Source organism: Penicillium daleae (assembly GCF_028827525.1).
Source record: "Penicillium daleae strain IBT 16125 chromosome Unknown utg000006l_segment0_segment0, whole genome shotgun sequence".
NCBI classification, from domain to species: Eukaryota; Fungi; Ascomycota; class Eurotiomycetes; order Eurotiales; family Aspergillaceae; genus Penicillium; species Penicillium daleae.
In genome coordinates, this window is record NW_026623154.1 from 2,326,874 (window position 1) to 2,351,226 (window position 24,353).

General features: G+C 44.9%; 5 protein-coding genes across 5 annotated transcripts; 1 reads left to right on the top strand and 4 right to left on the bottom strand.

Annotated features, from left to right (window-relative positions):
• Positions 1 to 192: 192 nt before the first annotated feature.
• sey1 (dynamin-like GTPase SEY1) lies at positions 193 to 3,059 on the bottom strand (the record flags this gene model as incomplete). Its single annotated transcript, XM_056909953.1, is given in 5 exon segments — positions 193 to 494; positions 553 to 803; positions 821 to 2,296; positions 2,357 to 2,809; positions 2,914 to 3,059. 5 exon segments carry the CDS (start codon positions 3,057 to 3,059, stop codon positions 193 to 195), a joined length of 2,628 nt encoding a protein of 875 aa, XP_056765657.1.
• Positions 3,060 to 3,573: 514 nt separating this feature from the next.
• N7458_006572 (uncharacterized protein) lies at positions 3,574 to 5,854 on the bottom strand (the record flags this gene model as incomplete). Its single annotated transcript, XM_056909954.1, has 3 exons — positions 3,574 to 5,423; positions 5,480 to 5,719; positions 5,782 to 5,854. 3 exons carry the CDS (start codon positions 5,852 to 5,854, stop codon positions 3,574 to 3,576), a joined length of 2,163 nt encoding a protein of 720 aa, XP_056765658.1.
• A 1,890-nt stretch (positions 5,855 to 7,744) lies between these two features.
• N7458_006573 (translation elongation factor Tu) lies at positions 7,745 to 9,244 on the bottom strand (the record flags this gene model as incomplete). Its single annotated transcript, XM_056909955.1, has 5 exons — positions 7,745 to 7,923; positions 7,983 to 8,367; positions 8,411 to 8,663; positions 8,725 to 8,987; positions 9,050 to 9,244. Coding segments are annotated over 5 exons (1,275 nt in total), but the record flags the coding sequence as incomplete, so codon positions are not given.
• A 462-nt stretch (positions 9,245 to 9,706) lies between these two features.
• N7458_006574 (putative translation initiation factor IF3) lies at positions 9,707 to 10,699 on the bottom strand (the record flags this gene model as incomplete). Its single annotated transcript, XM_056909956.1, has 1 exon — positions 9,707 to 10,699. One exon carries the CDS (start codon positions 10,697 to 10,699, stop codon positions 9,707 to 9,709), a length of 993 nt encoding a protein of 330 aa, XP_056765660.1.
• Positions 10,700 to 10,865: 166 nt separating this feature from the next.
• Positions 10,866 to 12,687, top strand: N7458_006575 (guanosine diphosphatase; the record flags this gene model as incomplete). Its single annotated transcript, XM_056909957.1, has 4 exons — positions 10,866 to 11,133; positions 11,210 to 11,454; positions 11,475 to 12,547; positions 12,614 to 12,687. 4 exons carry the CDS (start codon positions 10,866 to 10,868, stop codon positions 12,669 to 12,671), a joined length of 1,644 nt encoding a protein of 547 aa, XP_056765661.1. The 3' UTR covers positions 12,672 to 12,687.
• Between the last annotated feature and the right edge of the window lie 11,666 nt (positions 12,688 to 24,353).

Consider the following 24,353-nt stretch of genomic DNA (forward strand, 5'->3'; position numbering starts at 1 on the left):
TTACTAACAGTGCACCACTATGTATCCATGTAGTTTCCAGTTTTATTGTATCAAAAACATCGCCAAACGTCGATCAATTTTCGTACGCTGCTGTCGTACCGAAAACAAATGCCAATGAATGCTATAAGAGCTCTACCCCCATAGAGAAAAGTACATGATGTACGTTGGTGAAGCAGCAAAGAGGAAAAGAATTTACAGGTCATCCAGGTCGTCAGTCTTCGAGCCAGAGCTTCGCTTTGGCATATCAGACATCTCATACTCTTCCTTGCTGCCCGACGCGCCGGCTCGGTCCGAAGCAGACATGGCAATAGCCTGCCGGCCAGTATCGGATTGCTCGAGGAACTCGCGCAAGCGACGTTTGCCTTCCACGAGGGCCTGCTGGGACGCAGCCTCGGTCATTTTGAGGATAGGTCCCCACAGATTGAGCTGGTAGGTAACATAGGCACCGACAGCGCATACAAACAGCAGCAAGAAGTAAGCTGGGTTGCGAAGGACTAGAATTGTTGGACGTTAGCAACCGGACAAGGGACGAAAAAACCGTACGTAACTCACCCGCAATGATCTCATTCCAGCCCAAAGCCAGCAGGAGACCGTAGAAGTATAGTGGAACCTGGGTCATACCACCAATGGCACTCCGCTTAGCCTCGACGTAAACTCCATCGGCAGCCTTTTTGAAGCGCACAGTGAGCTCCTGGCGCTTCGCATCACCGAGAATAGTCATTTCCTCTTCCAGACTCTTGCCCTCATCCTCATCCACACCGCCAATAGGGGCCAAATCCTCCTCATCGTCGGGAGTCGCAGTGCTGGGAGTATGTCCGACCCATCGATCAAGCGGGGAGGAGCGTTAGTCTCGGCAAGACGGAATCGAGACAGTAGAGGAATCAGCGTCAGGGTAGACTCGCGAGCGCGTGTATAGATGCCCTCAATGTCATCGGTTGGGCGCCAGATCCGCGGCACGCCAGCCTCGTCATATCGGAACTTGTCCTCAAAGTTCTCGCGCAGCTTCAGCAGCAAGTTACCTTCGGTCATTTCCTCGTCAATCTTGGCGCGAAGCACACCCCAGGACTTGCGACGCAGACGCCACAGACCAACATCGACCTCTTCCAGGCTAGCATCGAAGCTGCTGGCACGGTCCGTGAATCTCCGCTCGGCATCAAGCACGGTCTCCACGAACACATTCCAGATCCGATCCCAGAAAGCCGTCTCAATGGGCTTGTCGCCATTTTCGGGTGCACCACCCCCAGCACGTCCAGAACCGAGGTTGTTAAACTCGAGTCCCACTGACTCGCCAAGACGAGACTGAACCCACCGTTCAACGCGGCTGGCCAATCGTCTCATCTCATCCCGCCGCAGACGACCGCTGACTTCGGCCAACTCCTTCTCATACAATCCCAGCTCCTGCTTATAGTTGCTCCAAGAGGCACCTTCCACCACCGTCGACCGAGCGACCTCCTCAAACTTCTCCAAAGAGGCTTTAGTTTCCTGATTAACGATTTCAGCGAAGTCGTAGTTGCCGCCCTTCTTCTGACCAGACTTAACAGCGTTGGTCACAGCCTCGCTGAAATCACGAATACCGGACTTGTGGGCAGCTGAGATCTGGCCGTGGAAAAGAGCCTTCAGTCGAGTATCAACCTTGCCCTCCAGCTCAGCCTTCTTACGCTGGTAGACTCCCTTGTGATAACGACTGGCCTCGGTCTCAAAGCCCTTGAGAGTCTTCGAGCGGGCACCACGCATGGCCACACCCAAGCCACCAATCACTTCCGGAGCGCCCAGGCGGACAGACTCGGCCTGCTTATCCTCAAATGCAGTAATAGCCTCGTCAAACCCGATCATCACTTCCCTCAAGATCTCGTCACAACGGAACTGTGCAAGCAGTTCCTGCTGCGTGGGCAGGTCCAGGTCCTTGTTGTTGACAATTTGGTCCCAAATACCCTCAGCATAATGCGAGAATCCATCCGCCGGAATTCGTCGATGGTATTCAGGCAGGAAGACCCCGCCCTCGGAGAACTCACCCTTGAGCGCATCCCGCTTCGGATCACGGTGACCCTCCCGGAAGCGCAGGCTTAATTTCTGTGTCTCCGTCACAAACTGTTCGGGTTGATAGCCCTTGTGCGGCAGCCCGTAGAACTGGAAGTCAAAGTAGTCATGGATTGTCGAATTCTCTAGCCCAGCAGGTTTTGAGATTGTTGACCACAGGCGAGCCAAATCCTCGAGCAAGGTCTTCTGGAGGTTCTTCAGCGGGGTAGTGCCGATGAAATCACGAATGACGAAGAAAAGGAGAGATCGATGCGTAGTGCTGGAGCCACCTCGTTAGTACCTTGCTACAGCGAGCACAGGCCATCATTGATCTACACACCTCTTGTCCTTCAAGAACAATTGCAGGTTGACCTCAAACACGGTCTTGAGCAGACCCATGTTGGCACCCTGATATAAACCCACTTGGTGCTCCCAAATGTTCACAATAAGCACCTCACTTGTCGCAAGCGCAAACAGAGCACTTTTGCGCTCAAAGTCTTGATCCTCGCCTCGTTCGCGACCATCGGTACCCTCCACATCCATCACTAAGATATTGTCCGCCATGCGGGTCTCCTCGGCCGAAACATCGCCTTGCTTCTTGTTCTTCGACAGCCAGATGCCCTTAGTTGTTTGCCGACGCTCTTGTTCGGCCATGACAGAGAACTGAGTACCGAACAAGTGGTTCAGCAAGGTGGACTTGCCGGTTGACTGCGAGCCAAACACCGAAATGAGGTGGTAGTTGAATCCGGCGGTGGTGACATCTTCGAGGGAGAGATACTTGGACAAATTCGGACTGCAGAGTAGCTGTCAGCATATCAAGTGAAGCTCAAAGGTGCGATTGCTCGCCCGACCTGCAGCTGCAGGTGGGCGCAAGAGCATTGTGTCGGCGGGTCGTACTTGAACTCCTTATCCCCGTCAATGACTTGCACTCCATGCTCGTAGGAGGTGACATCACTGTTATCACCGATCGTAGCAAAGTGGCCGTTCGCCATGATAGGCGGTGCTGTCGGGGTCCGGCCCAGTCCTGACGGGCGTTCGGACATGGTCGCTGCTATCGCACTCTGGAGGTGGTGTTGTGGGGACAGGTCGCTGGGAGGTTGAGATGGTGGCGAAAGCAGGTGGGAGAAGCGGGATCGAGGAGGTTGGGGAGGAGGTGAATCATACAAGGAAACGCAGCAGCACAGGATCAACCAAGTAGAAATCGGAACAAGTCAGGACGATCACAAGGCCGTTGCACGAGTGCCGTGATCGAATGGTCCCGAGGTCGTTGGTTGCTGGGGGAAAGGTAGTCTTACATAACCCCCTTTAATTTGGGGGAAACTGCGTCACTCGGGAGATCTATACGGGACCAGGTAGATTATTTAGTTGTGTCGAACCACGAACTCGGTTTTTTCCAAGAAACTATCATCTGATCTCATTATTCTGAGGGGCAATTTTCCAAAAAAAAAAAAAAAAAATAAATAAATTTAAGAGAGTAATTAGAGAAACAGAGTATTATACAGTCCAGCAGCAATACTCACCCCAAAATGAGTGAGAGGTATACCGTACTGTAGTTCCCTACTCGGACCAGTTCAAATTCCAACCATAGTCCAACCCAAGATCAACAGCTGGATTCGGCCAGGTGAATTGACCAAAGTCATCAAACAGCCCTGTGAAAGTGTTGGACTCTAGCCCCGCAAGAGTGGTGCTTGAAGTATCCTCGCCTTGCGGCAACGGCTGGATGGGATACCCGGCCTCGGTCCCAAGCATGGGACTGCGGGTATTTGAAGTTCCCATCGTGTGCGTGGTAGATGATCCGTCAATGTCAGACATGGGGGGAGTATATAGTGGACACGGGTCCGGTTTGGATGAAGAGGCTGCTGGTGGCATCGAATTTGGAGTAGTATCATCCTGTTCTCTGTTGTTGGGTCTCAACAACTTGGTTCCAGCCCCCACAGTGATCGTGCCAAAGTAAGGCACCGTGACCTTGCACGTAGCCGATGATGTCCAGTTCCGGATTTGTGATCTGGTATGAAAGATAGCCCCGAGGATATTTGCAGACTCGGCAGCTACAGATCCACCCCTCTTAGTCGCAGCCTGCCGAAGAATTTCGATCACTTCGCCTACAAGCTTCCAGTCCTGCTCGTCTTGCTGCTGGTAAGAAGCCGGTGATTCATCAAAGTGGCCGTGAAGGTAAACGATGAGAAGCATGCTCATTGTGAAGGCAAAGAAATCAATCATCTGGCACAAATAAGACCTCGTCATCGATCGAAGGACTTTGTACAGCACCAAAGCATCCCGTGCAGATTGAATAGCTTCACGATGGCAGAAGCTAAATCGCTGATCGTGAGGGTATTTGAGCAAGAAAGGCATGTGTAGGAGAGCTCGGAGCACTTTGGGCATGAACTGCAAAGGAATCCGCGCATGGAATTGCTCCCGTTCCTCATTAGGCCCGGGGGCTGTTCCATAGAAGCTGTTTGGCAAGGCTTTCCAAGCATCCATAAGCTCTCGATCGAGTCTCAAAGTCGTCTCTAGGCACATATCCGCTGAGTTCTGGTTGCGGTCGACCATATGTCCAGTGATGACACCAATACGCAACAAATACTGTTCCGGGGCACTAACACCCATATCCAGACGCCGTTCGACCTGCGGTGAGAAGAATGATTCCGAGACCCCATATGGAAGACCAAGAATCAGACTCAACGATCTATCCGCAGTGTTCAAAGAACACCATATTCTCAGTCGTCGCTCAAAAAGAGTGTCCGAAGGCCGTGGAGTACGAGTAGACAGGTGCATGCCTGCGAGATGCGCAAACTCAATGGCTCGTCGGTTGATCAGCCACGCCTTGCGGAGCCGACCCTCGTTCAGATGATACTTTGAAAGCAACATCTGAGCTTCGATGCCAGGAAGCGTTGCGGCAAAGTCATCGTCACGAACGACAAGACGATCCACAGCTGCCGTACAGCGAGCGGAAAACTCTTGCGGATCAAAAGGCTGTTGTAGAGAACTGAAACTGAACTCGGGCAGTAGATGGATGACACTAATAGCAAGACACACAACAGACTTGGCAATTTCGGCGGGCGCAACCGTGCTCTCGCCAAGTTCTAACGGAAAATCAAACCGAGCCAGAAGCTCTGGGAAGTGCTCGTCCCAGAGACACCATAGATGTGAAGTTTCCGCGATGACTGTGCGAATGTCTGAGGGTGGTGGAAGCAGGGACACAAGCTCCGCTCGTACTGCTCGTGCCTTTGGTGATGTGTCTTTTGATCCTGCGAATCGATCATTGCTATCCGAGTCCTCATGACGGCTCAAAAGGTAGTTGTCAAACAGCTGCATTACTGGGGCGCTCTGGATTTGATCGCTGGATGGGCCAAGTTGATCGGATTCAGTTGCTGGTGGAGTTGCCTCTGTTTGGGGGCGATTCAGGGCTAAGGGAGTCAGCACGAGGTGCGCTCAATCGAATGCAAAGCAAAGAAAGTCTCACAGGGTGTGTTGTTGGCGCTCGGCTGATCCAGCCGTTTGGAAAGCTCTTGAACTACAGTCTCCAGATGAGCTACCCGCTCCCGAAGACTATATCGCTGGTCTCCTTGATTAGAGCCTGGTGCGGATCCAGGGTCGTCGGAGTTATGCTCCTGGTCAATACAGGTAGATCCTCTTAATCGACATTCATTGCAGGTCTCAGGACGGTCTGGGTGATAAGTGCAACGAATCTTGCGCCGGCGACCTGTCGGGGGATTTTAGTACTCCACGCATTAGCGACAAGACTGTCTATCCTCCATGACATACACTCGACACAACTCTTGGTCCCCTTTCGCATTTTCTTGCGAGGGGGGCCATTAGAATCACTCCAGAGATCCATATTCTGGGCTTGCGACAACACAAGATTCAAATAGCTCGCCCAGGATTTCGCGCAAGCGAGTTTCTCGTAATCGGCGTAGGCAGATAGGTGGCGGGAACCAGCCGGAGTGTAGTGACGGTTTCCAAGAGCACTATTCGATTTGAGAGGACGAGGTAGGATGCAGAGAAGTGTAAGAGTATTTCAAGAGCGGAATCTGGAATATTTGTCAAGAATGAACGTACGAGGGAGCTCAAAGATTCATAATCTCAAGACCAATCGCGTTAGACGGCATGGCCTCATCAGTATTTGGTGCGTGGGGATAAGAGCGCTCCGATAGTCAGTACGGGGCAACGAACCTACCTCATCACAGTCACAATTAGACAACTGTAAAAAATAGCTTGTGGAAGAAAAGAACGTATAAAGATCTGGAACTGATGTCAATTAATGCGGTGCCTTTACCAATATTGAGAAGCCTCTCTTGGGAGGCCTTGACCCAGAGAGGTATGTTTATAGAAACGACTATAGCTCATCTCGGGATTCTTTAATTTACATTGAACAAGTGTTCGAATGGACTTGGAAGTGTAAGCCCTAATTGATTAGTTGATTATATGGCCTATACTGCAGATAGAGTGGGCAATAGTTATTGACAAGCATCATAAGCGGTATTACTGGGCTTAGTGGATAACTAGAAGTGTTGGACCTATCTAAAAGAGTAAGACAGAGCTTCAAATCGACGACGACTGGCGCGTTATCGTTCCAGGAAGTCAAGTCAATGGGTTTGTAAGAATGCTCTTTAATGTGTCTTGAGCTTCATATTGCACACGTTCCTGTACAAATCCAACAGTGTTGCTGAGCAAAGCACTGATTGTTGGGGGGATGCCCGTTGTAGCCAGTGGAATTGGATCACTATCGTGAATTTGAGGTGGACGGAGCGGATAGTTTCTTTCATCTTGTACAGACATCAATTGTACAGACTTGATATGTTTCAATTGTCTTCTTCAAATCATCTTTAAAAGGCATCTTAACGTCTAAACCTCAATCGTTTTTGATCCCAAAGCGTGCCGCGAGTATTGTCCAGGACGCACCCCTTCCCGGAACGGGAGCTTATTGCAGTATGTGTAATATAAAGAGTCGTCAACTCTGAACTTCTGAGAAATGAAATCAAACTTGTAGTCTCTAGGTTTCATGCATCGCAAGATTCGGTAACGGATAGTCATCAATAGGTAAGCCATCTGGATGGATCATCAATGATTGATATTAAGGACAAATTTTCAAGAGCTAGGAAAAGCTTCTGTTTCTCGATTAAAAAGGATTATTTGGATTCATATCTCCAGACATGTCGTGCACAAAGCTTAGTCGTCTTCAAGCACTTATCCTGTTCCATATGGGCAGGGTGTTTGACAGTCAATGACCAAGACCCACAACAAGTGAACTAATTCCACGCGCGGTCATCCGGCGATCCGAGACTTGGTCCGGCGCATCCGGCCATCGTCCGTCCATTGCGGCCGAATGACATGGACGCTCCCGTCCCCAAGACATGCGACCAGATCGCGTTATTACTCGCCGACAGATTAGACTTCAAAAGGGTCGGCTTAACTCCAAGTCTCGATGTGAAGTGTTGAATTTTACTTTTATTTTGAATACAATTCCACGGGAGGAGGGGAGAGAAGATAGAAGATACAACCGACTACATCTCCAATACAGTAGAGGTACATGAACAAAGATTCAAGCGAAAACTCCAGCTTTCTCCCAGATCCCTTGAGCTGATCGACGGTTCCCGCGCTGTGAATATAGGATGACAGACAAACAAGACAAGAAAGAAGAATAATAAGGGGGTGTCATAATACAAGGGCTAGATCAGCCTTTAATCGAAATAATGATCTCGCCAAGGTCGAGCAAGACCTATTTACTGTCCATCACACGGGTGATCAGACCAGTGGCGACGGTGCGGCCACCCTCACGGATGTTGAAGCGCTGACCGGCCTCGGCAGCGACGGGGCGGTGGGTAGCGAGGACCATCTCAACGTTGTCACCGGGCTGGACGCGGCGAGACTCATCGCCATCGGGGAAGGTGAGGTCACCAGGTTCGTCTGTATTGAAAGAGTTAGATTTGGTGAAAGTATTGGGATATGTAACGTATGAAACTTACCAGCAGTGCGGAGGTAGACCTGGGGGCGGTAGTTGGCACCGAATCCGGTACGGCGACCACCCTCAGCCTCGGTCAGAACGTACATGGAGACCATGAACTTCTGAGCAGCCTTGGTGCTGCCGGGCTGGGCAATGACCATACCACGGCGGATGTCCTCACGACGAACACCACGGAGCAGCAGACCGGAGTTGTCACCAGCGCGGGACTCGTCACAGGTTTTCTTGAAGGTCTCGATGTCGGTGACCTTGGTCTTGATGGGGGTGTCAGAGCCACCAACGATCTCAACCTCGGTATCCTTCTTCAGCAGACCACGCTCAACACGGCCGGAGGCGACAGTACCACGACCGGGAATGGAGAAGACCTCCTCAATGGACATGAGGAAGGGCTTGTCGAGGTCACGCTCGGGGGGTAGGGATCCAAGTGTCGACAGCGGTCATCAGGGCATCGATACGCTCGGCACCAATGTCGGGGCGGCGGTCCTCAAGGGCGCAAAGGGCGGAACCGAAGATGATAGGGGTCTCCTCACCCTCGAAGCCATAGGTGGACAGAAGCTCACGCATCTCAAGCTCGACGAGCTCAAGCATCTCGGGGTCATCAACGGCATCGACCTTGTTCACGAAAACGACGATCTTCTGGACACCGACCTGACGGGCGAGCAGCAAGTGCTCACGGGTCTGGGGCCTATGAAGACAGAACATGTCAGCACGACTCTTAAAGGGATGAAACTAGGAACTGATCATACATCTGACCGTCGGAAGCAGCAACGACAACGATGGCACCATCCATGTTGGCAGCACCAGTAATCATGTTCTTAATGTAATCAGCGTGACCAGGGCAGTCGACGTGAGCATAGTGGCGGCTCTCGGTCTGGAACTCAATGTGGGCAGTAGAGATGGTGATACCACGCTTGCGCTCCTCAGGGGCCTTGTCAATGGAAGCGTAGTCGAGGAAGTTGGCCAGACCCTTGGAAGCCTGGTGCTTGGTGATAGCGGCAGTCAGGGTGGTCTAGATGGGATGAACAGGTTAGATACATCGAACATCAGACTTTCATGGCATTGAATCCTCACCTTGCCGTGATCGACGTGACCAATGGTACCAATGTTAACGTGGGGCTTGGTGCGCTCGAAGGCAGTGGCCAGGCCACGGGCAGCCATCTTGTCGCTGGCGAAGACATGGTGGACGGGGTTAATGGTGCGCGGGCGCAACAGAGACGACCGGCTGGTGCGCGCCAGGAGGTTAAGGGAACGGGTAATGCTCGACATCTTGCAAAGAGAAGCCCCAAAGAAACGATGGACAACGAGGAAGCAAAAAGGAAAGTCGATGGGAGGAAGAAGAGAGTCGCGGAATCAACAGCCAAATTTTCGGGACCGCCAGGGAACGCTTAGTCATGCAGCGACCAATCAGGGGCCGCGAATTGCGGAGGTCCGGCTGTCATCAACGACAAGATCGTGGAGATTTCGACGAAATATGCCAAATTGTGGGCCTTTAATTAGTCTCAAGAGGGAGAATATTAGTTCAGGTCTTGGTTATTCAAGTTTGGAATGCCACCAGATGTTGACAACAGCACCCGGACTGTCCAAGTTCCGTCAATACTTAAGTGACCCATCATCAATTCAATTGATACACCATATAATGCCAATTATCCAAAAGGTAATGCTATATATGACATCAAAAAAAGCGTGAACATGCTATACAAAACCCGGCCCCTTTTTTCCAGGGCGTGATTAGGTCTCCTTTTTGACCGTGATGATCACCTGCTTGCCTGGCTCTCCCTCCATTGCTTTGACTTGAGTCGCCCCAACTTCCCTTGTGGTGTCCAATACACTCTGTATGACCTGCTTGATTTCATCCACAGTGGGCGCGCGCTTGGCCTTCTTCCGCTTCATGATCACCTCCACTTTCCGGCCTTTCTCCAGGAAGTTGGTCAACTGCTTCAGACGATGAGACAGATCATGGGCGTCAATTGCCCAATTCAACTCAATCTGCTTCGTCTGCACCTTTGCTACTTTTGCGGATTTCGCTTTGGCCTTTTCGTGTTGCTTGGCTTCCATCTTGTTCAAGATCTTGCAAACGGGCGGTCGTTCGCTTTCGGCGGGGGAGACTTGCAGGAGGAAAAACTTGCTGCGGTCGAAGGAATCGAGAACCTCAGCTAGTCTTCGGGGAGGCATGAGGTTTTGCTCTTCGTCGACTAGTTGTACAAGCCGAGTGCCAATAGCTTCGTCCTTTATCTGCGTGGGAGCGTTGGGTGTTCGAACGACAGGCAGTGCGAGGCGAGGGGACATATGAAAGCAACGCTGCTGGGAGGCATTACAGAGAGGCCGTGGCTGCACAAAAAATGCCTTGGGAGTACGAAGAGGAGCGATGAAGGTCTGGCGCAAGGCCTGCGCTGTGGACACGAGACCGCGCATATGGTTCATGTTGCCGGCGTGGAAGGTGACGCAATGGAAAAAGCGGTTAGGATATGAATCGGTGCGAGAATGAGCCCAACCCTCAGTCAGGATGAGCGGGTTTGCAAGTTTTGGTGGTCTATGACGGGACGGTTCTTGAATCTGATCGAGCTGGTCGAGCTGTGGTCGGCCGGCGGAGAGTGGCAGTTGACCTCTCTGGGGAAGACCGCATCGAGTAATAGCCACGCCACATCTGCGCCACAGACCGAGAACCCTGAATTTGCCCTCTCCTTTCTCTCTCTCTTGTTTTTCTTTCTCGTCCATCCCCATCGTCAATTTCACCATTTCCTTGCTGGGCTTTATTTGAGGTTCCCGGAGGATCAATGGTTTCGTGTCTTTTGTTCTGTCCTGTTTAACCCTTCCGATCGTTACCCTCTTCGTCGCTTTCGGTGGCAACTCCCGCCATCTGTTATCTTGCCCGCCGCGGTTTGCTCGCATGTCGACTGGAGTCGACGGCCAACAGCAACCCCAAAAGTTCATAGACTCGGATTCCGGTGCCCGTCATCGTTCGGTGTCTCGCAGTAACGGCTTTGTTGTCCAGCTGCCCGTTGAATCCGATCGAGTGTTCGACAAACAACCCGACAAGATGGTTTCCCAAAGTCAAAAGTCTCGTTGGGTGAAGACCGGCGGTATTGTCGGCTTCATTTTCTTGGTTCTCTTGTGGCTCTCACCGTCGAAGCCCGTGGTTTCCAGTTTCACCCAGGGTATGCGCCGGAGAACCCGCCAAAGGCAATGCTACTTGACGTCGGCATAACAACTAACAGTCTTCCTTTTGTTTAGAGAAAGCGCCTTCTACTGGTGGTGTCTCAACAAAGTGCACCAAGCCTTTCGATTCATCCAAGCCTCTGATTCAATATGCCCTCATGGTCGACGCCGGCAGTACTGGTTCTCGTATCCACGTCTACCGCTTCAACAACTGCGGCTCCACCCCGGAATTGGAAAATGAAATCTTCGAGCAGACCAAAAGAAGGAGGGTGGCTCTGGCCTCAGTTCCTACAGGGAGGATGCTGAAGGCGCTGCTCGCAGTTTGGATCCCCTTTTGGAGGTTGCCTTGCAGAACGTTCCCGAGGAGTACCGGTCTTGCACCCCGATTGCTGTTAAGGCTACCGCTGGATTGCGTCTCTTGGGCCCTGAACTCAGCAAGAATATCCTGGAAGCCGTGCGCACTCGCTTGGAGACAGTGTATCCTTTCGCCGTTGTCTCCCGCGAGAAGGGTGGCGTTGAGATCATGGACGGCTCCGACGAGGGTGTGTACGCTTGGATTACCACCAACTACCTCCTAGGCAAGATCGGTGGCCCAGATGAGACTCCCACTGCTGCTATCTTCGATCTTGGAGGTGGTTCTACTCAGATCGTGTTCCAGCCCACTTTTGAGAAGAGCAAGGCTGGCGGTATGCCGGAGCACTTGGCTGAGGGTGACCACAAGTACGAGCTAAAGTTTGGTGGCCGCGAGTTCGATCTCTACCAGCACTCTCACCTCGGCTATGGTCTGATGTCTGCCCGCGAGTCTATGAACCGTGTTGTTCTCGAGGCCATGCTTGCAAACAACCAGAAGGACTTGTCCTGGCTGAAGGAACCAATTTCCAACGCTTGCATTCAGCCCGACATGGAGAAGGAGGTCACTGTAACCTTCCCTGATGACCATCCTCTTGGTCCCAAGGTCACTGTGACCATGGCCGGTCCTCGGGACGCTTCCGCCGCTCCGCAGTGCCGTGCTATTGCTGAGAAGATTCTGAAGAAGGATTCTGAGTGCAAGCTGGCTCCTTGCTCTTTCAACGGTATTCACCAGCCATCCCTTGAGAAGACTTTCTCCCACGAGGATGTTTACATCTTCTCTTACTTCTACGACCGTACTGCGCCGCTGGGCATGCCCTCCTCATTCACCCTTGATGAGCTGCACAAGCTCACGGCTACCGTCTGTAGCGGTGAGGATAGCTGGAATGTCTTCGAGGGCGTCGAAGATGCGCTCAAGGAACTCCGTGACCGTCCGGATTGGTGCATGGACCTCAACTTCATGATGGGTCTCCTGCACACCGGTTACGAGATGCCTTTGTCCCGTGAGGTCAAGATCGCCAAGAAGATCAAGGATAACGAGCTGGGCTGGTGCCTTGGTGCGAGGTATGTTTCACAATTTCCATCTATTCGTTTTATATTCAGTTCAGATTTGCTAACTCCAATATTTAGCTTGCCTCTTCTTAGCCAGGAGTCTGGCTGGACCTGCCGTATCAAGGAAGTCTCATAAGCTTCCGCTTGGCGTGATGTTCAATTTACCAATTTTAATCATATGGTTCGGCCATAATACGTGATGGGTCCATGCATATAAATAGATACTCGACACGCTTTGTCTTTTCTTCTTCCATCTTGTCTTTATATAGACCTTTTTATCAACCTTTTCATTTTTGTCCATCTTGTTTTCTAAGTCTCGTCGTGGAAGTTGTGTGGAACGTAATGACATCTCCCTTGAATGCTATATATGTGCTTCACATATAACATTGAGAAACTTGTATGGCTCTGGAAGACTATGTCTCTCCTCCCACAGCCTCAATATACACCAAAGGCACAAATCTGTACAGCCGTTGGATTTCAGTATATGCAGCTATATACACCGGATTTTGTCCGCCGGGTAGGGCTTTCCTGTCTAGGCTGCCGCCGCTTTAATAAGGGCGATCAGGCTCAGGCTCAGTGAGTAAATGTCAGCACGCGCTCATGCTCAGTGATCTGATCAGTACAGTCATATGATCGCTCAGTGACCAATCAGCGGTGCTTAGTAATCGCTTAGTAGTGGATTAGTTAACTAGTTAGTGATCATCGATGGGTGCTTAGTAATAGCTCAGTGATTACTCAGCCACTGCTTACTCACCAGGACTCATTATCCAATTAGCGAGCGGTAATTCTTTCCCTACAGCCTAAGTTAGACTATACCCAAAAAGGATATGCCCTATAGGGTTATCTATTCTGTGATACCTAGCGCGTTAATAGTACTTCTAAGGCCCTCCTATTCTAGAGGCCTCTATCTAATCAAAACTAGCCTAAACGACAAAAGTGAAGTAGCCTATCCTATTCAAGATTATATAGTTTAAAGAGGCCTTTATACTATTATACGTCCTATAACCTAAAATATTAAAGGAGACTTTGTCCCCTCTACGGCCCTATTAAAAGTAATATATATTTTATTACTTATATTATAATCAACTACTCCTCTAAGTCTGCCTCTTCCTCTTTAAGCTCACGATTAATATCCTGTTATAGGTCGAAAAGCTTTTTCTCTAAGCGTGATAAGAAGGCTAAAGAAAGGCGTCGTCTCTTACGGCAGAGGAACGGCTATATCCCTAGAGCCTATAAGAAGGAAGACGCTGTTCGAAATAAAGATAGAAAACTTCCAAGGACTAAAAAGTTATACTAATAAACTGTGAGATATAGGGCAAGATGCCTAAACCGTCATGCACTTTATGCTATACCATCATCACTGCGGTCAATGACATCAAGTAAGACGTATACAACAGTATACGATCTACATCATCACTACGGTCAATGACACGATCTACATCATCACTACAGTCAATGACATCGTACAATCAAGCAACCACCGATCAAACAGCTACTGCATGAGATCACTATGCATCTAGATCTATCTGCATGAGATCATCATGCATCATCTAGAATGATCACATGCAAGAGACAAGTTGATTATAAATATGCCCTGCTTTCTCTACCAAGATAAAAATTATATATATAACAAAAAAAAGCAAGATTCAATACAATCAACCAAGCTTCAGTCCTACTGTGAGCAAGCGATGCTGCGCAGGTTGGGTAAAGAGGAAGATAAATTAAAGATGATTAAATAAGATCGATTGATCTTTCTTCCTCTTGATTGAATAGGAAGGATAAGTTCAATTCGGCTTAGAATCATAAAGATGAGAGAAAAGTAAAGTAGGACTGAAGCTTGGTTGATTGTATTGAATCTTGCTTGTATATGCTGCATGGCGGTCTGGCTTGATAACATCCTGCCCTATATCTCACACCCCCCCGTAATCTTTATACTATAGTGCAGATAGCAGTAGAGTATAGAGATTAGTATAGAGTAGATAGGATCGATATATATATATACTGCTATAAGATAGCTAGATATATATCTTCCTAAATCTCAATCTCACAGGGTTAAGTGGTTCCTTCCGCATTCGCGTATAGAGTATGGAAAAACCTATTTAGGTGAAAACCATACTCGAAGGTATCCATGATATTATATATCAAATTGGATATATATATAGCTAGATCTCATAGAGATTAGCTAGATTCTTCAGGTCTTCAAATATTTCTCTTCTGACATTTTTAGTCAGGAAATCTGCTAATTGCAGTTTAGTGGGGACGTATTGAACATCGACCCTTTCTTGTTTGACCTGATCTCTGATATAGTGATATTGTATATCAATATGCTTCGTCCTTTTGTGAAATTCAGGGTTTTCGGCTAGCTTAATAGCTGCCTTATTATCCACTAATATAGTAGGCTTGCTAGGCGTATAGCCTAGGCCTAATCTATCGTTTAGATAGTTGAAGAGATTAGCTAGATAAATAGCTTCTCGTATAGCTTCTTTCATAGCCATATATTCGGCCTCGCAGGTAGATAGAGCTACTGATTTTTGTAGCATCGAATTCCAGCTCACTATATTATTAGTGGCTAGATCTCCAGATAGGCTAAATATATAGCCAGTAGTGGATTTTCTACCATCGATATCGCCTGACCAATCAGCATCAGAGTAGCCTTTTATATATAGGTCATTCCCTGTGCAATCGTAGTGTAGGCCTAGATTTGGCCGATATTGTAGATATTGCCATATCTTCTTTAATTCAGAGATATGTGATTGGTCAGGATTGCTCATATATCTTGAGCAATAGGCAACTGGATAGGCTATATCAGGCCTAGTCTTTAGGCTGGTATAAAGTAATGAGCCAATCTCTTTTTGATAGAGATTAATAGTTTGCTCTGAAGCTTTTGATTGATTTTTTCTTAGGTGGATCCCTGCTTCACCCGGCGTTTTCTTTGGCCGTTTGCTAGTAGTAGCAAATTTTGACAAGATCTTTGATATATAATCATTTTGATCGATAGTTATCGATTGATCTTGATAATTCAGGCTGATATTATTGCCTAGGAAGGTGGCTAATTCGCCTATCTCTTCCAATTGGATATACTGCCTAGCCGCAGTAGCTAGCTTATTTATATAAGCTAGATCTTTGTGTATAATGATTATATCATCAACATGTGTGATGATAATGGCCTGGGTTTTGCCATTTATATATATTCCCTCGTCGATAGGAACTCTATCGAATCCGAGGTTCGCGATAGCCTTTGTAAAGAATTCAGACCAAAGCCTTGGTGCTTGCTTTAGGCCATATAGGGCCTTCTTTAGATAGCAGCACTTATTTTGATGATCTTTTGGCCTATATAGGCCAGTTGGCAAGATAGTATATATATCACTATCGATATCAGCATGTACGAATGCGTTTTTAACGTCGTATTGCCTGATATGCCATTTTTTATTCATCGCGATTATCAGCAATATATGCCAGGTTTCTGTTCTGGCAGTAGTAGAGAAGGTTTCTAGGAAATCAACACCTAATCGTTGATTAAATCCTTGTATAACCCATCTAGCCTTATAGCGAATCGTTTTGTTCGCATTAGTAATATAATTAGCCTGGATGCCTGTGGCATTCTTTATAGGCTTCTTTTTGAATACCCATCTGCCCCTAATAGGTGTTACACCAGGGGGTATATCAACGATTTCATAGGTTGCCTGATCTATCAGGCTTTGATTTTCGTCCTGACAGGCCCTATACCACTCATTCCTTTCAGCTGATTGCATAGCTTGATCAAAGGTAGAGGGTTCTTGATCAGTTCCTGCCGATAATATATAATCGGTAGGCTGATCGTTGATAATAGTCTTTATAAAATCTCCTAGTAGCGTATCTGATATAGTATATATATCTTCGCTATCTTTGGTAGATTTTAATGATGGGATTTGGATCTCTATCTTATGAGACGGATCCGCTGCTATAGCAGCTTCCTTACTAGCAGTTTGCTTAGTAGGCTTACTAGCTGATTTGCTAGTTTCTTTACTAGCTGATTTGCTAGTAGATAGGCTAGTAGATTTGCTAGTATATCTAGCAATCTTCTTTTTGATAGGGTTTGCTGCTTGTTTAGCAGATCTTTTCTTGATTCCTGGTTCCTGATTGGCTAGATCAGATTGATTCTTCAGGAATCTACCTTCTAAGATAGTAGGGTCTCTTGACCAAACTGTCTTCTTCTGCTTCAGATCATATAGCTTATAGTGCTTCTGCTCACTATAGCCAATAACAATAGCTATAGATTTTCTTGGCGATAGCTTGCTAGGCAGGTTTTTGTTTGTATGATAGTAGGCAATAGATCCCCAGGTCTTTATATGCCTGATAGCAGGTAAGCGCTTGTGATATATCTCATAGGGTGATTTGAACCCTAGAGCACTGTGTGGGGTTATATTATATAGATAGGTAGCAGCCAATAAGGCTTCTCCCCACATATCTTCTTTTAATCCTGATTGGATTAATAAACATCTGACCTTGTTCATAAGTGTCAGGTTTATGCGCTCAATTAGGCCATTTGGCTCTTTTGTATAGATAGGCGTAGTTCGGTGTATAATACCGTATCTTCCTAATAATATATGGAAGTTATCATTCACGTATTCAGTACCGTTATCGGTAAATATCTCTTTGATCTTCTTATTAAGCTGGTTTTCAACCAATTGCTTATATAAGGTAAATTTCTTAATAGCTTCGTCTTTTGATCGAAGTAGAGATATATGTAGATATCTTGATGTTTTATCAAGAAACGTGATGTAGTAGCGATAGCCATTATAGGTCTTAGGGCTAATAGGCCCTCCAATATCGCTATGTATTCTTTCGCCTATGCCGTATTCGGCAGCAGAAGTAGAAGATTTATTGATCTTCCTGTCATATTTTGACTGTATGCATATTTCGCATATATCTTGCATATAATCTCTTATCTCAGTATCAGATAGAGATATATCGGCCTGGCTTAGTAGCCTTTGTAGTGGTATTAGGCCTATATGGCCTAATCTATCATGCCAAAGTTTTAAACTAGTAATATTGCTAGTACTTTGGATAGATTGATCTTGATCGATTTTTTGATCAGAATCTACCTTATGTGGCTTTGTATGCATCACATATAGGGTAGTTCGATATAGATTATCTTGCTTATGCCCAATCAGCATAATATTTCGATATTGATCGAAAATAGTGGCCTTTTCGCTATTAAATAGAGATACTGAATTTTTCAGTGCATGTGTGCTTAATATATTGATTCCCAATTGTGGGACATAGAGCACATTAGTCAATTTATAGACTAGATTGGTATTTGTCTGGAAGATAATATCTCCAGCAAGATCGATAGATAATCTTTGTGCATTTCCCCACATGACAGTTTTATTAGTTTTATATACACTATCAAACAAATCCAATTTAGATACTGCACATATAGTGGCAGCTGTATCAATAATGAAAATCACTTTTGTAGTAGAAAGATCTGAATTTATCAGATTATATGCACTTTCTATAGTGATATCAGAATTGGTTTCTTGGTTTGTTTTGATAGGTAGATAAATTACCTGATCGGTTTCATGCGAGAACTCATCGCAGAGTGAGAGACTTCTTGGTGTATTCACCATAGATTCATTACTCAGATTTGAGTAGTCTCTTATCAGGTTTTGATCATCAAAGATTGGTAGGCCATGCCTGATTGGCTGTGCCTCTGTCATGGGTATATCAGATTCTATCTGATAATCTGATCGATAGTCAATTGGACTAATCGGTGTATAACAGATATCACCGTCAAGATCAATTGGATCATTAGCCAATAGGCTAGTAGGCAGTAGGTTGCTAGCCGAGGTTTCTTGATGTTCAGCTTCTGCGGGGTAATCTGTCACATGACTAGTGACGTGGATTTCTTCCTCGTCAGATTGCTCATTGAGCATTGCTGTGATCATCTTCTTTTGTTGATTAAATCTTTGATTATTTTGATTGGATCTAGGCCAATTTGCCCTAGGTATCCAATTAGCTGGTCTGCCAGAAGGATGCAGATACCAGCAATCTGCTACTGTATGGCTTCGCATATTACAATGCGTACAGTATTTGCCAGAATTTGACAATTTTTTCCATGGTTTTTTGCTAATTCGACGATTTTGATTAGCCTGACGATTTTTTGAATAGTGCTTTACCTGATGATTAGGCTTGCGATGAGCCTGATATTTGTTCTGTCGATTAGGCTGATGGCTATCAGCTATGAAGATTTGTTCGCTTGATTGAATATGACCACGCGATTCGTCAATCAGATTGGCGAATAACGATTCAATCGTATAAGAATCAGAGTCTCTGCGAAGAGATTGAATAATATTTTGAATAATCGGTGCGTATGATTGGTCAAGATTGTTGAGAACCCATGCGAATACGATTTGCTTTGGGAAATCGATTCCTAGGCTTGCCAGTTCGATTAGCAGGCGTCTTATCTCAGTGAGATAATCATGCATGCTATCGAAATCGCCTAATTGACTATTGAATAGGCTTTTCAACACAAGGAATTCGGTAGTAAAGCCTTTAGGTCGATATTGGGTAGCCAAGGTAACCCATGCTTGGTAGGCCGATGTGGTATCTCCTAACCAAAAGAGTGGGCCATCTTTGCATGATAGCTTGATTGATGATAGAGCGTCTCGATTCATCTGATCAATAGTTTTGAATTTATCAGATGGAATAACTAGCTCATTTTGGCCTATCTCAGCAGGGCTAGTAGATCTTGTAGGTCTACCAGATCTTCTTCCTGACCAAATCGCAGTATTTCTGCAATCAGGTGATCGTTGATCAGGTGGTAGAGCAATTGCTTTTTCATAAGACCAGTGTTGATTAGGAATCTGGCCTTGCTGAATAGCAGGAAGCTTTGTGTAATCATGTAGAATCGCATCGATCAGTCTCTCTTGATCAAGAATTGCCTTGATTCGGATAGACCAGGCAACATAATTTCCTTCTCCTTTGAGAGGATCGATATTGTGTTTGTTGATCATTTTGAGTTCAAAAAACTTGATTGAATATTTGAAAAATGATTGTTTTTGTCAAGAAAGTTGAGATTTCTTAGTTTTCGTATAGAGAAGTAGACGCGACCGGTAAAAATCGAGTATAAATTTTTGAAAATAAGAAGTCGGAGGAGCTTTTTGTTTCTCTTTAAGAGAGAGAAGTTTCTCTTAAAAGTAAAGGATTCTTCGTTGAAGATAGAAGATTGAAGAAGTGGTATAAGCCGAATTGAAGTAGGATCAATTCGGGCTCATAACCTGTGAGCAAGCGATGCTGCGCAGGTTGGGTAAAGAGGAAGATAAATTAAAGATGATTAAATAAGATCGATTGATCTTTCTTCCTCTTGATTGAATAGGAAGGATAAGTTCAATTCGGCTTAGAATCATAAAGATGAGAGAAAAGTAAAGTAGGACTGAAGCTTGGTTGATTGTATTGAATCTTGCTTGTATATGCTGCATGGCGGTCTGGCTTGATAACATCCTGCCCTATATCTCACACCTACCTTATCTTCTCTCATCTTATCTTTATGATTCTAAGCCGAATTGATTTTATCCTTCCTATTCAATCAAAGGAAGAAGATCAATTAATCTTACTTCCTCTCTACCTAACCTGCGCAGCATCGCTTGCTCACATAAACCTTAAATCTGTAGCTTGAGTAGGTTTGAAAATTTAGAATAGAAAAGATTTATTAATAGCTATCGGATATAGATAGAGCCATAAAGAATTCTATGAGATATGATATCATAGAATCTTATGGAAAACAAGATCATCATAATGAAATCACCACTATATTGCTAGTTGCCACCGAAACTAGGGGATTTATCAAATATAAATAGGACCTAAAGCCCCCAGCAAATAGTTCTTAATAGTAGTCCTGAATTTATTCTTGATAGCCTACCTACTGCTATTCAATCCATCAACCTCTCTATACGATCCAGCTATACTATATAGCTCTCTCTATAGGTTTGCTATACCATCATCCTTCCTATACGCTTACACTTGCTCATAATAGCAAAGCTGATTTTTCTTAGCTTCACAGGTAACCCTGAAAACGGATTTGAAGACTATAAAACTATACTAGGTTGCTTACCTCTAAGTTATGAAATAGTAAAAGGGTTCATTTGCTAGTATACGAATTCTATCTATAGCCGACTCTGCAAGAGTAGGAAGCTAATAGTAAGAATAGCTAAGGCGTGTACGGAGCGACTCTTCGGCGGGTTTAAAGAGACTACCGGTATAGAGGTCACTAAAATAGATAGGAAAGAAATATATAGCGTAAGTGTGAGATATATTGTGTGAGATATAGGGCAAGATGGCCAAAACCGTCATGCAGCAGTCATTCAGCATATCAAGCTAGATTCATAAGGCCTATACAAGATGGCTGAATCTCTATAAGCTTTATGCTATACCATCATCACTACGGTCAATGACATCGTACAATCAAGCAGCCACCGATCAAACAGCTACTGCATGAGATCAATATGCATCTAGATCTGTCTGCATGAGATCATCATGCATCTAGATCCTAGATCTAGAACGATCACATGCGATGAGTTTGCATGAAAGATTAATTATAAATAAGCCCTGCTTTCTCTACCAAGATAATTAATTATGTTGAAGATACAGACAAGCAAGATTCAATAAAATCAACCAAGCTTCAGTCCTACTTTACTTTTCTCTCATCTTTATGATTCTAAGCCGAATTGAACTTATCCTTCCTATTCAATCAAGAGGAAGAAAGATCAAGCGATCTTATTTAATCATCTTTAATTTATCTTCCTCTTTACCAACCTGCGCAGCATCGCTTGCTCACACTATAATTTGCCTCTAGTGACCTTCTTCTTGGCCTTGTATTAGGAAGTAGTACTCTCTTTAGAATTGAGACTATAGAGGATTTAGCAAAATATGATCTATCTAATAGAGAAATTCTACTATAATAGAAAGAAAGGTTTTTGAAAAAGCTAATCTTTATAAATATAACGGCTAGTAGGCTTTAGGATATTCCTCTTACGAGCAAAGATTTCTCTATCTACCTATACTAAATATTTAACGTAGCCGGGTATAGTAAGTATCCGATAATATATTGCTTACGACGAAGCCTTACTAAAGAGGTCGAAAGTAAGCTACTTATTAACTATTAAGACTAGTATAACTATATTACTAACGCTTAATATAGAAAGGTATAGCTCTGCGCTAGTCTCTCAAATTCTAGCTTAGCGAGACCTAAATACGTTTCTAGAGTATTACTAAGTATACTACTCCTGTGAGATATAGGGCAAGATGCCTAAACCGTCATACAGTATATCAAGCCAGATTCATAAGGCCTATACAAGATGGCTGAATCTCTATAAGCTTTATGCTATACCATCATCACTACGGTCAATGACATCAAGTAAGACGTATACAACAGTATACGATCTACATCATCACTACGGTCAATGACACGATCTACATCATCACTACAGTCAATGACATCGTACAATCAAGCAACCACCGATCAAACAGCTACTGCATGAGATCACTATGCATCTAGATCTGTCTACATAAGATCATCATGCATCATCTAGAACGATCACATGCAAGAGACAAGTTGATTATAAATATGCCCTGCTTTCTCTACCAAGATAATTTTTATGTTCAAGATATATAAGCAAGATTCAATACAATCAACCAAGCTTCAGTCCTACTTTACCTTTCTCTCATCTTATGATTCTAAGCCGAATTGAACTTATCCTTCCTATTCAATCAAGAGGAAGAAAGTTTAATCGATCTTATTTAATTATCTTTAATTTATCTTCCTCTTTACCAACCTGCGCAGCATCGCTTGCTCACAGGTTATGAGCCCGAATTGATCCTACTTCAATTCGGCTTATACCACTTCTTCAATCTTCTATCTTCAACGAAGAATCCTTTACTTTTAAGAGAAACTTCTCTCTCTTAAAGAGAAACAAAAAGCTCCTCCGACTTCTTATTTTCAAAGATTTATACTCGATTTTTACCGGTCGCGTCTACTTCTCTATACAAAACGCTAAGAAATCTCAACTTTCTTGACAAAAACAATCATTTTTCAAATATTCAATCAAGCTTCTTTGACTCAAAATGATCAACAAACATAATATCGATCCTCTCAAAGGAGAAGGAAATTATATTGCCTGGTCTATCCGAATCAAGGCAATTCTTGATTAAGAGAGACTGATCGATGCGATTCTATATGATTATACAAAGCTACCTACTATTCAACAAGATCAGATTCCTAATCAACACTGGTCTTATGAAAAGGCGATCGCCCTACCACCGAATTAACGATTACCTGATTATAGAAATACTGCAATTTGGTTAGAAAGAATAAGATCTCGTAGACCTGCAAGATCTACTAGCCCTACTATCTCTGAGATAGGTCAAAATGAGCTAGTTATCCCATCTGATAAATTCAAAACTATTGATTAGATCAATCGAGACGCTTTATTATCAATCAAACTATCATGCAAGGATGGCCTACTCTTTTGGTTGGGAGATACTATATCGGCCTACTAAGTATGGGTTACCTTGGCTACCTAATATCGGCTAAAAGGATTTACTACCGAATTCCTTGTGTTGAAGAGCCTATTCAACAGCTAATTAGGCGATTTCGATAGTATGCATGACTATCTCACTGAGATAAGGCACCTGCTAATCGAATTAGCAAGCCTAGGAATCGATTTCCCTAAACAAATCGTATTCGTATAGGTTCTTAATAATCTTGACTAATCGTACGCACCGATTGTTCAAAATATTATTCAATCTCTTCGCAGAGATTCTAATTCCTATTCGATTGAATCGCTATTCGCTAATCTAATTGACGAATCGCGCGGTCATATTCAATCAAGCAAGCAAATTTTCATGGCTGCTAGTCAAAGCAATCGTCAAAGCAATCGTCAAAGCAATAGTCAAAGCAATCGTCAAAGCAATCGTCAAAGCAATCGTTAAAGCAATCGTTAAAGCAATTACTAGGCTAATTATAAGCCTAACTATCAGGTAAATCACTAATCAAATCGTCAGGCTAATCAAAATCGTCGAATTAGCAAAAAACCGTGGAAAAAACTGTCAAATTCTGGCAAATACTGTACGCATTGTAATATGCGAAGCCATACAGTAGCAGATTGCTGGTATCTGCATCCTTCTGGCAGACTAGCTAATTGGATACCTAGGGCAAATTGGCCTAGATCCAATCAAAATAATCAAAGATTTAATCAACAAAAGAAGATGATCACAGCAATGCTTAATGAGCAATCTGACGAGGAAGAAATCCACGTCACTAGTCATGTGACTGATTACCCCGCTGAAGCAGAAGAAGATAGTTTGGTCAAGAGACCCTACTATCTTAGAAGGTAGATTCCCGAAGAATCAATCTGATCTAGCCAATCAAGAGCCAGGAATCAAAGCAATCGAAAATCGATTTGCTAAGAAAAGATCTGCTAAACAAGTAGTAAACCCTATCAAAAAGAAGATTACTAGTAAATCTACTAGTAAATCTACTAGCCTATCTACTAGCAAATCAGCTAGTAAAGAAACTAGCAAATCAGCTAGTAAACCTACTAAGCAAACTGCTAGTAAGGAAGCTGCTATAGCAGCGGATCCGTCTCATAAGATAGAGATCTAAATCCTATCTGCTAGCGAAGATATATATACTATATCAGATACGCTACTAAGAGATTTTATAAAAACTATTATCAACGATCAGCCTACTGATTATATATTATCGGCAGTAACTGATCAAGAACCCTCTACCTTTGATCAAGCTATGCAATTAGCTGAAAGGAATGAGTGGTATAGGGCC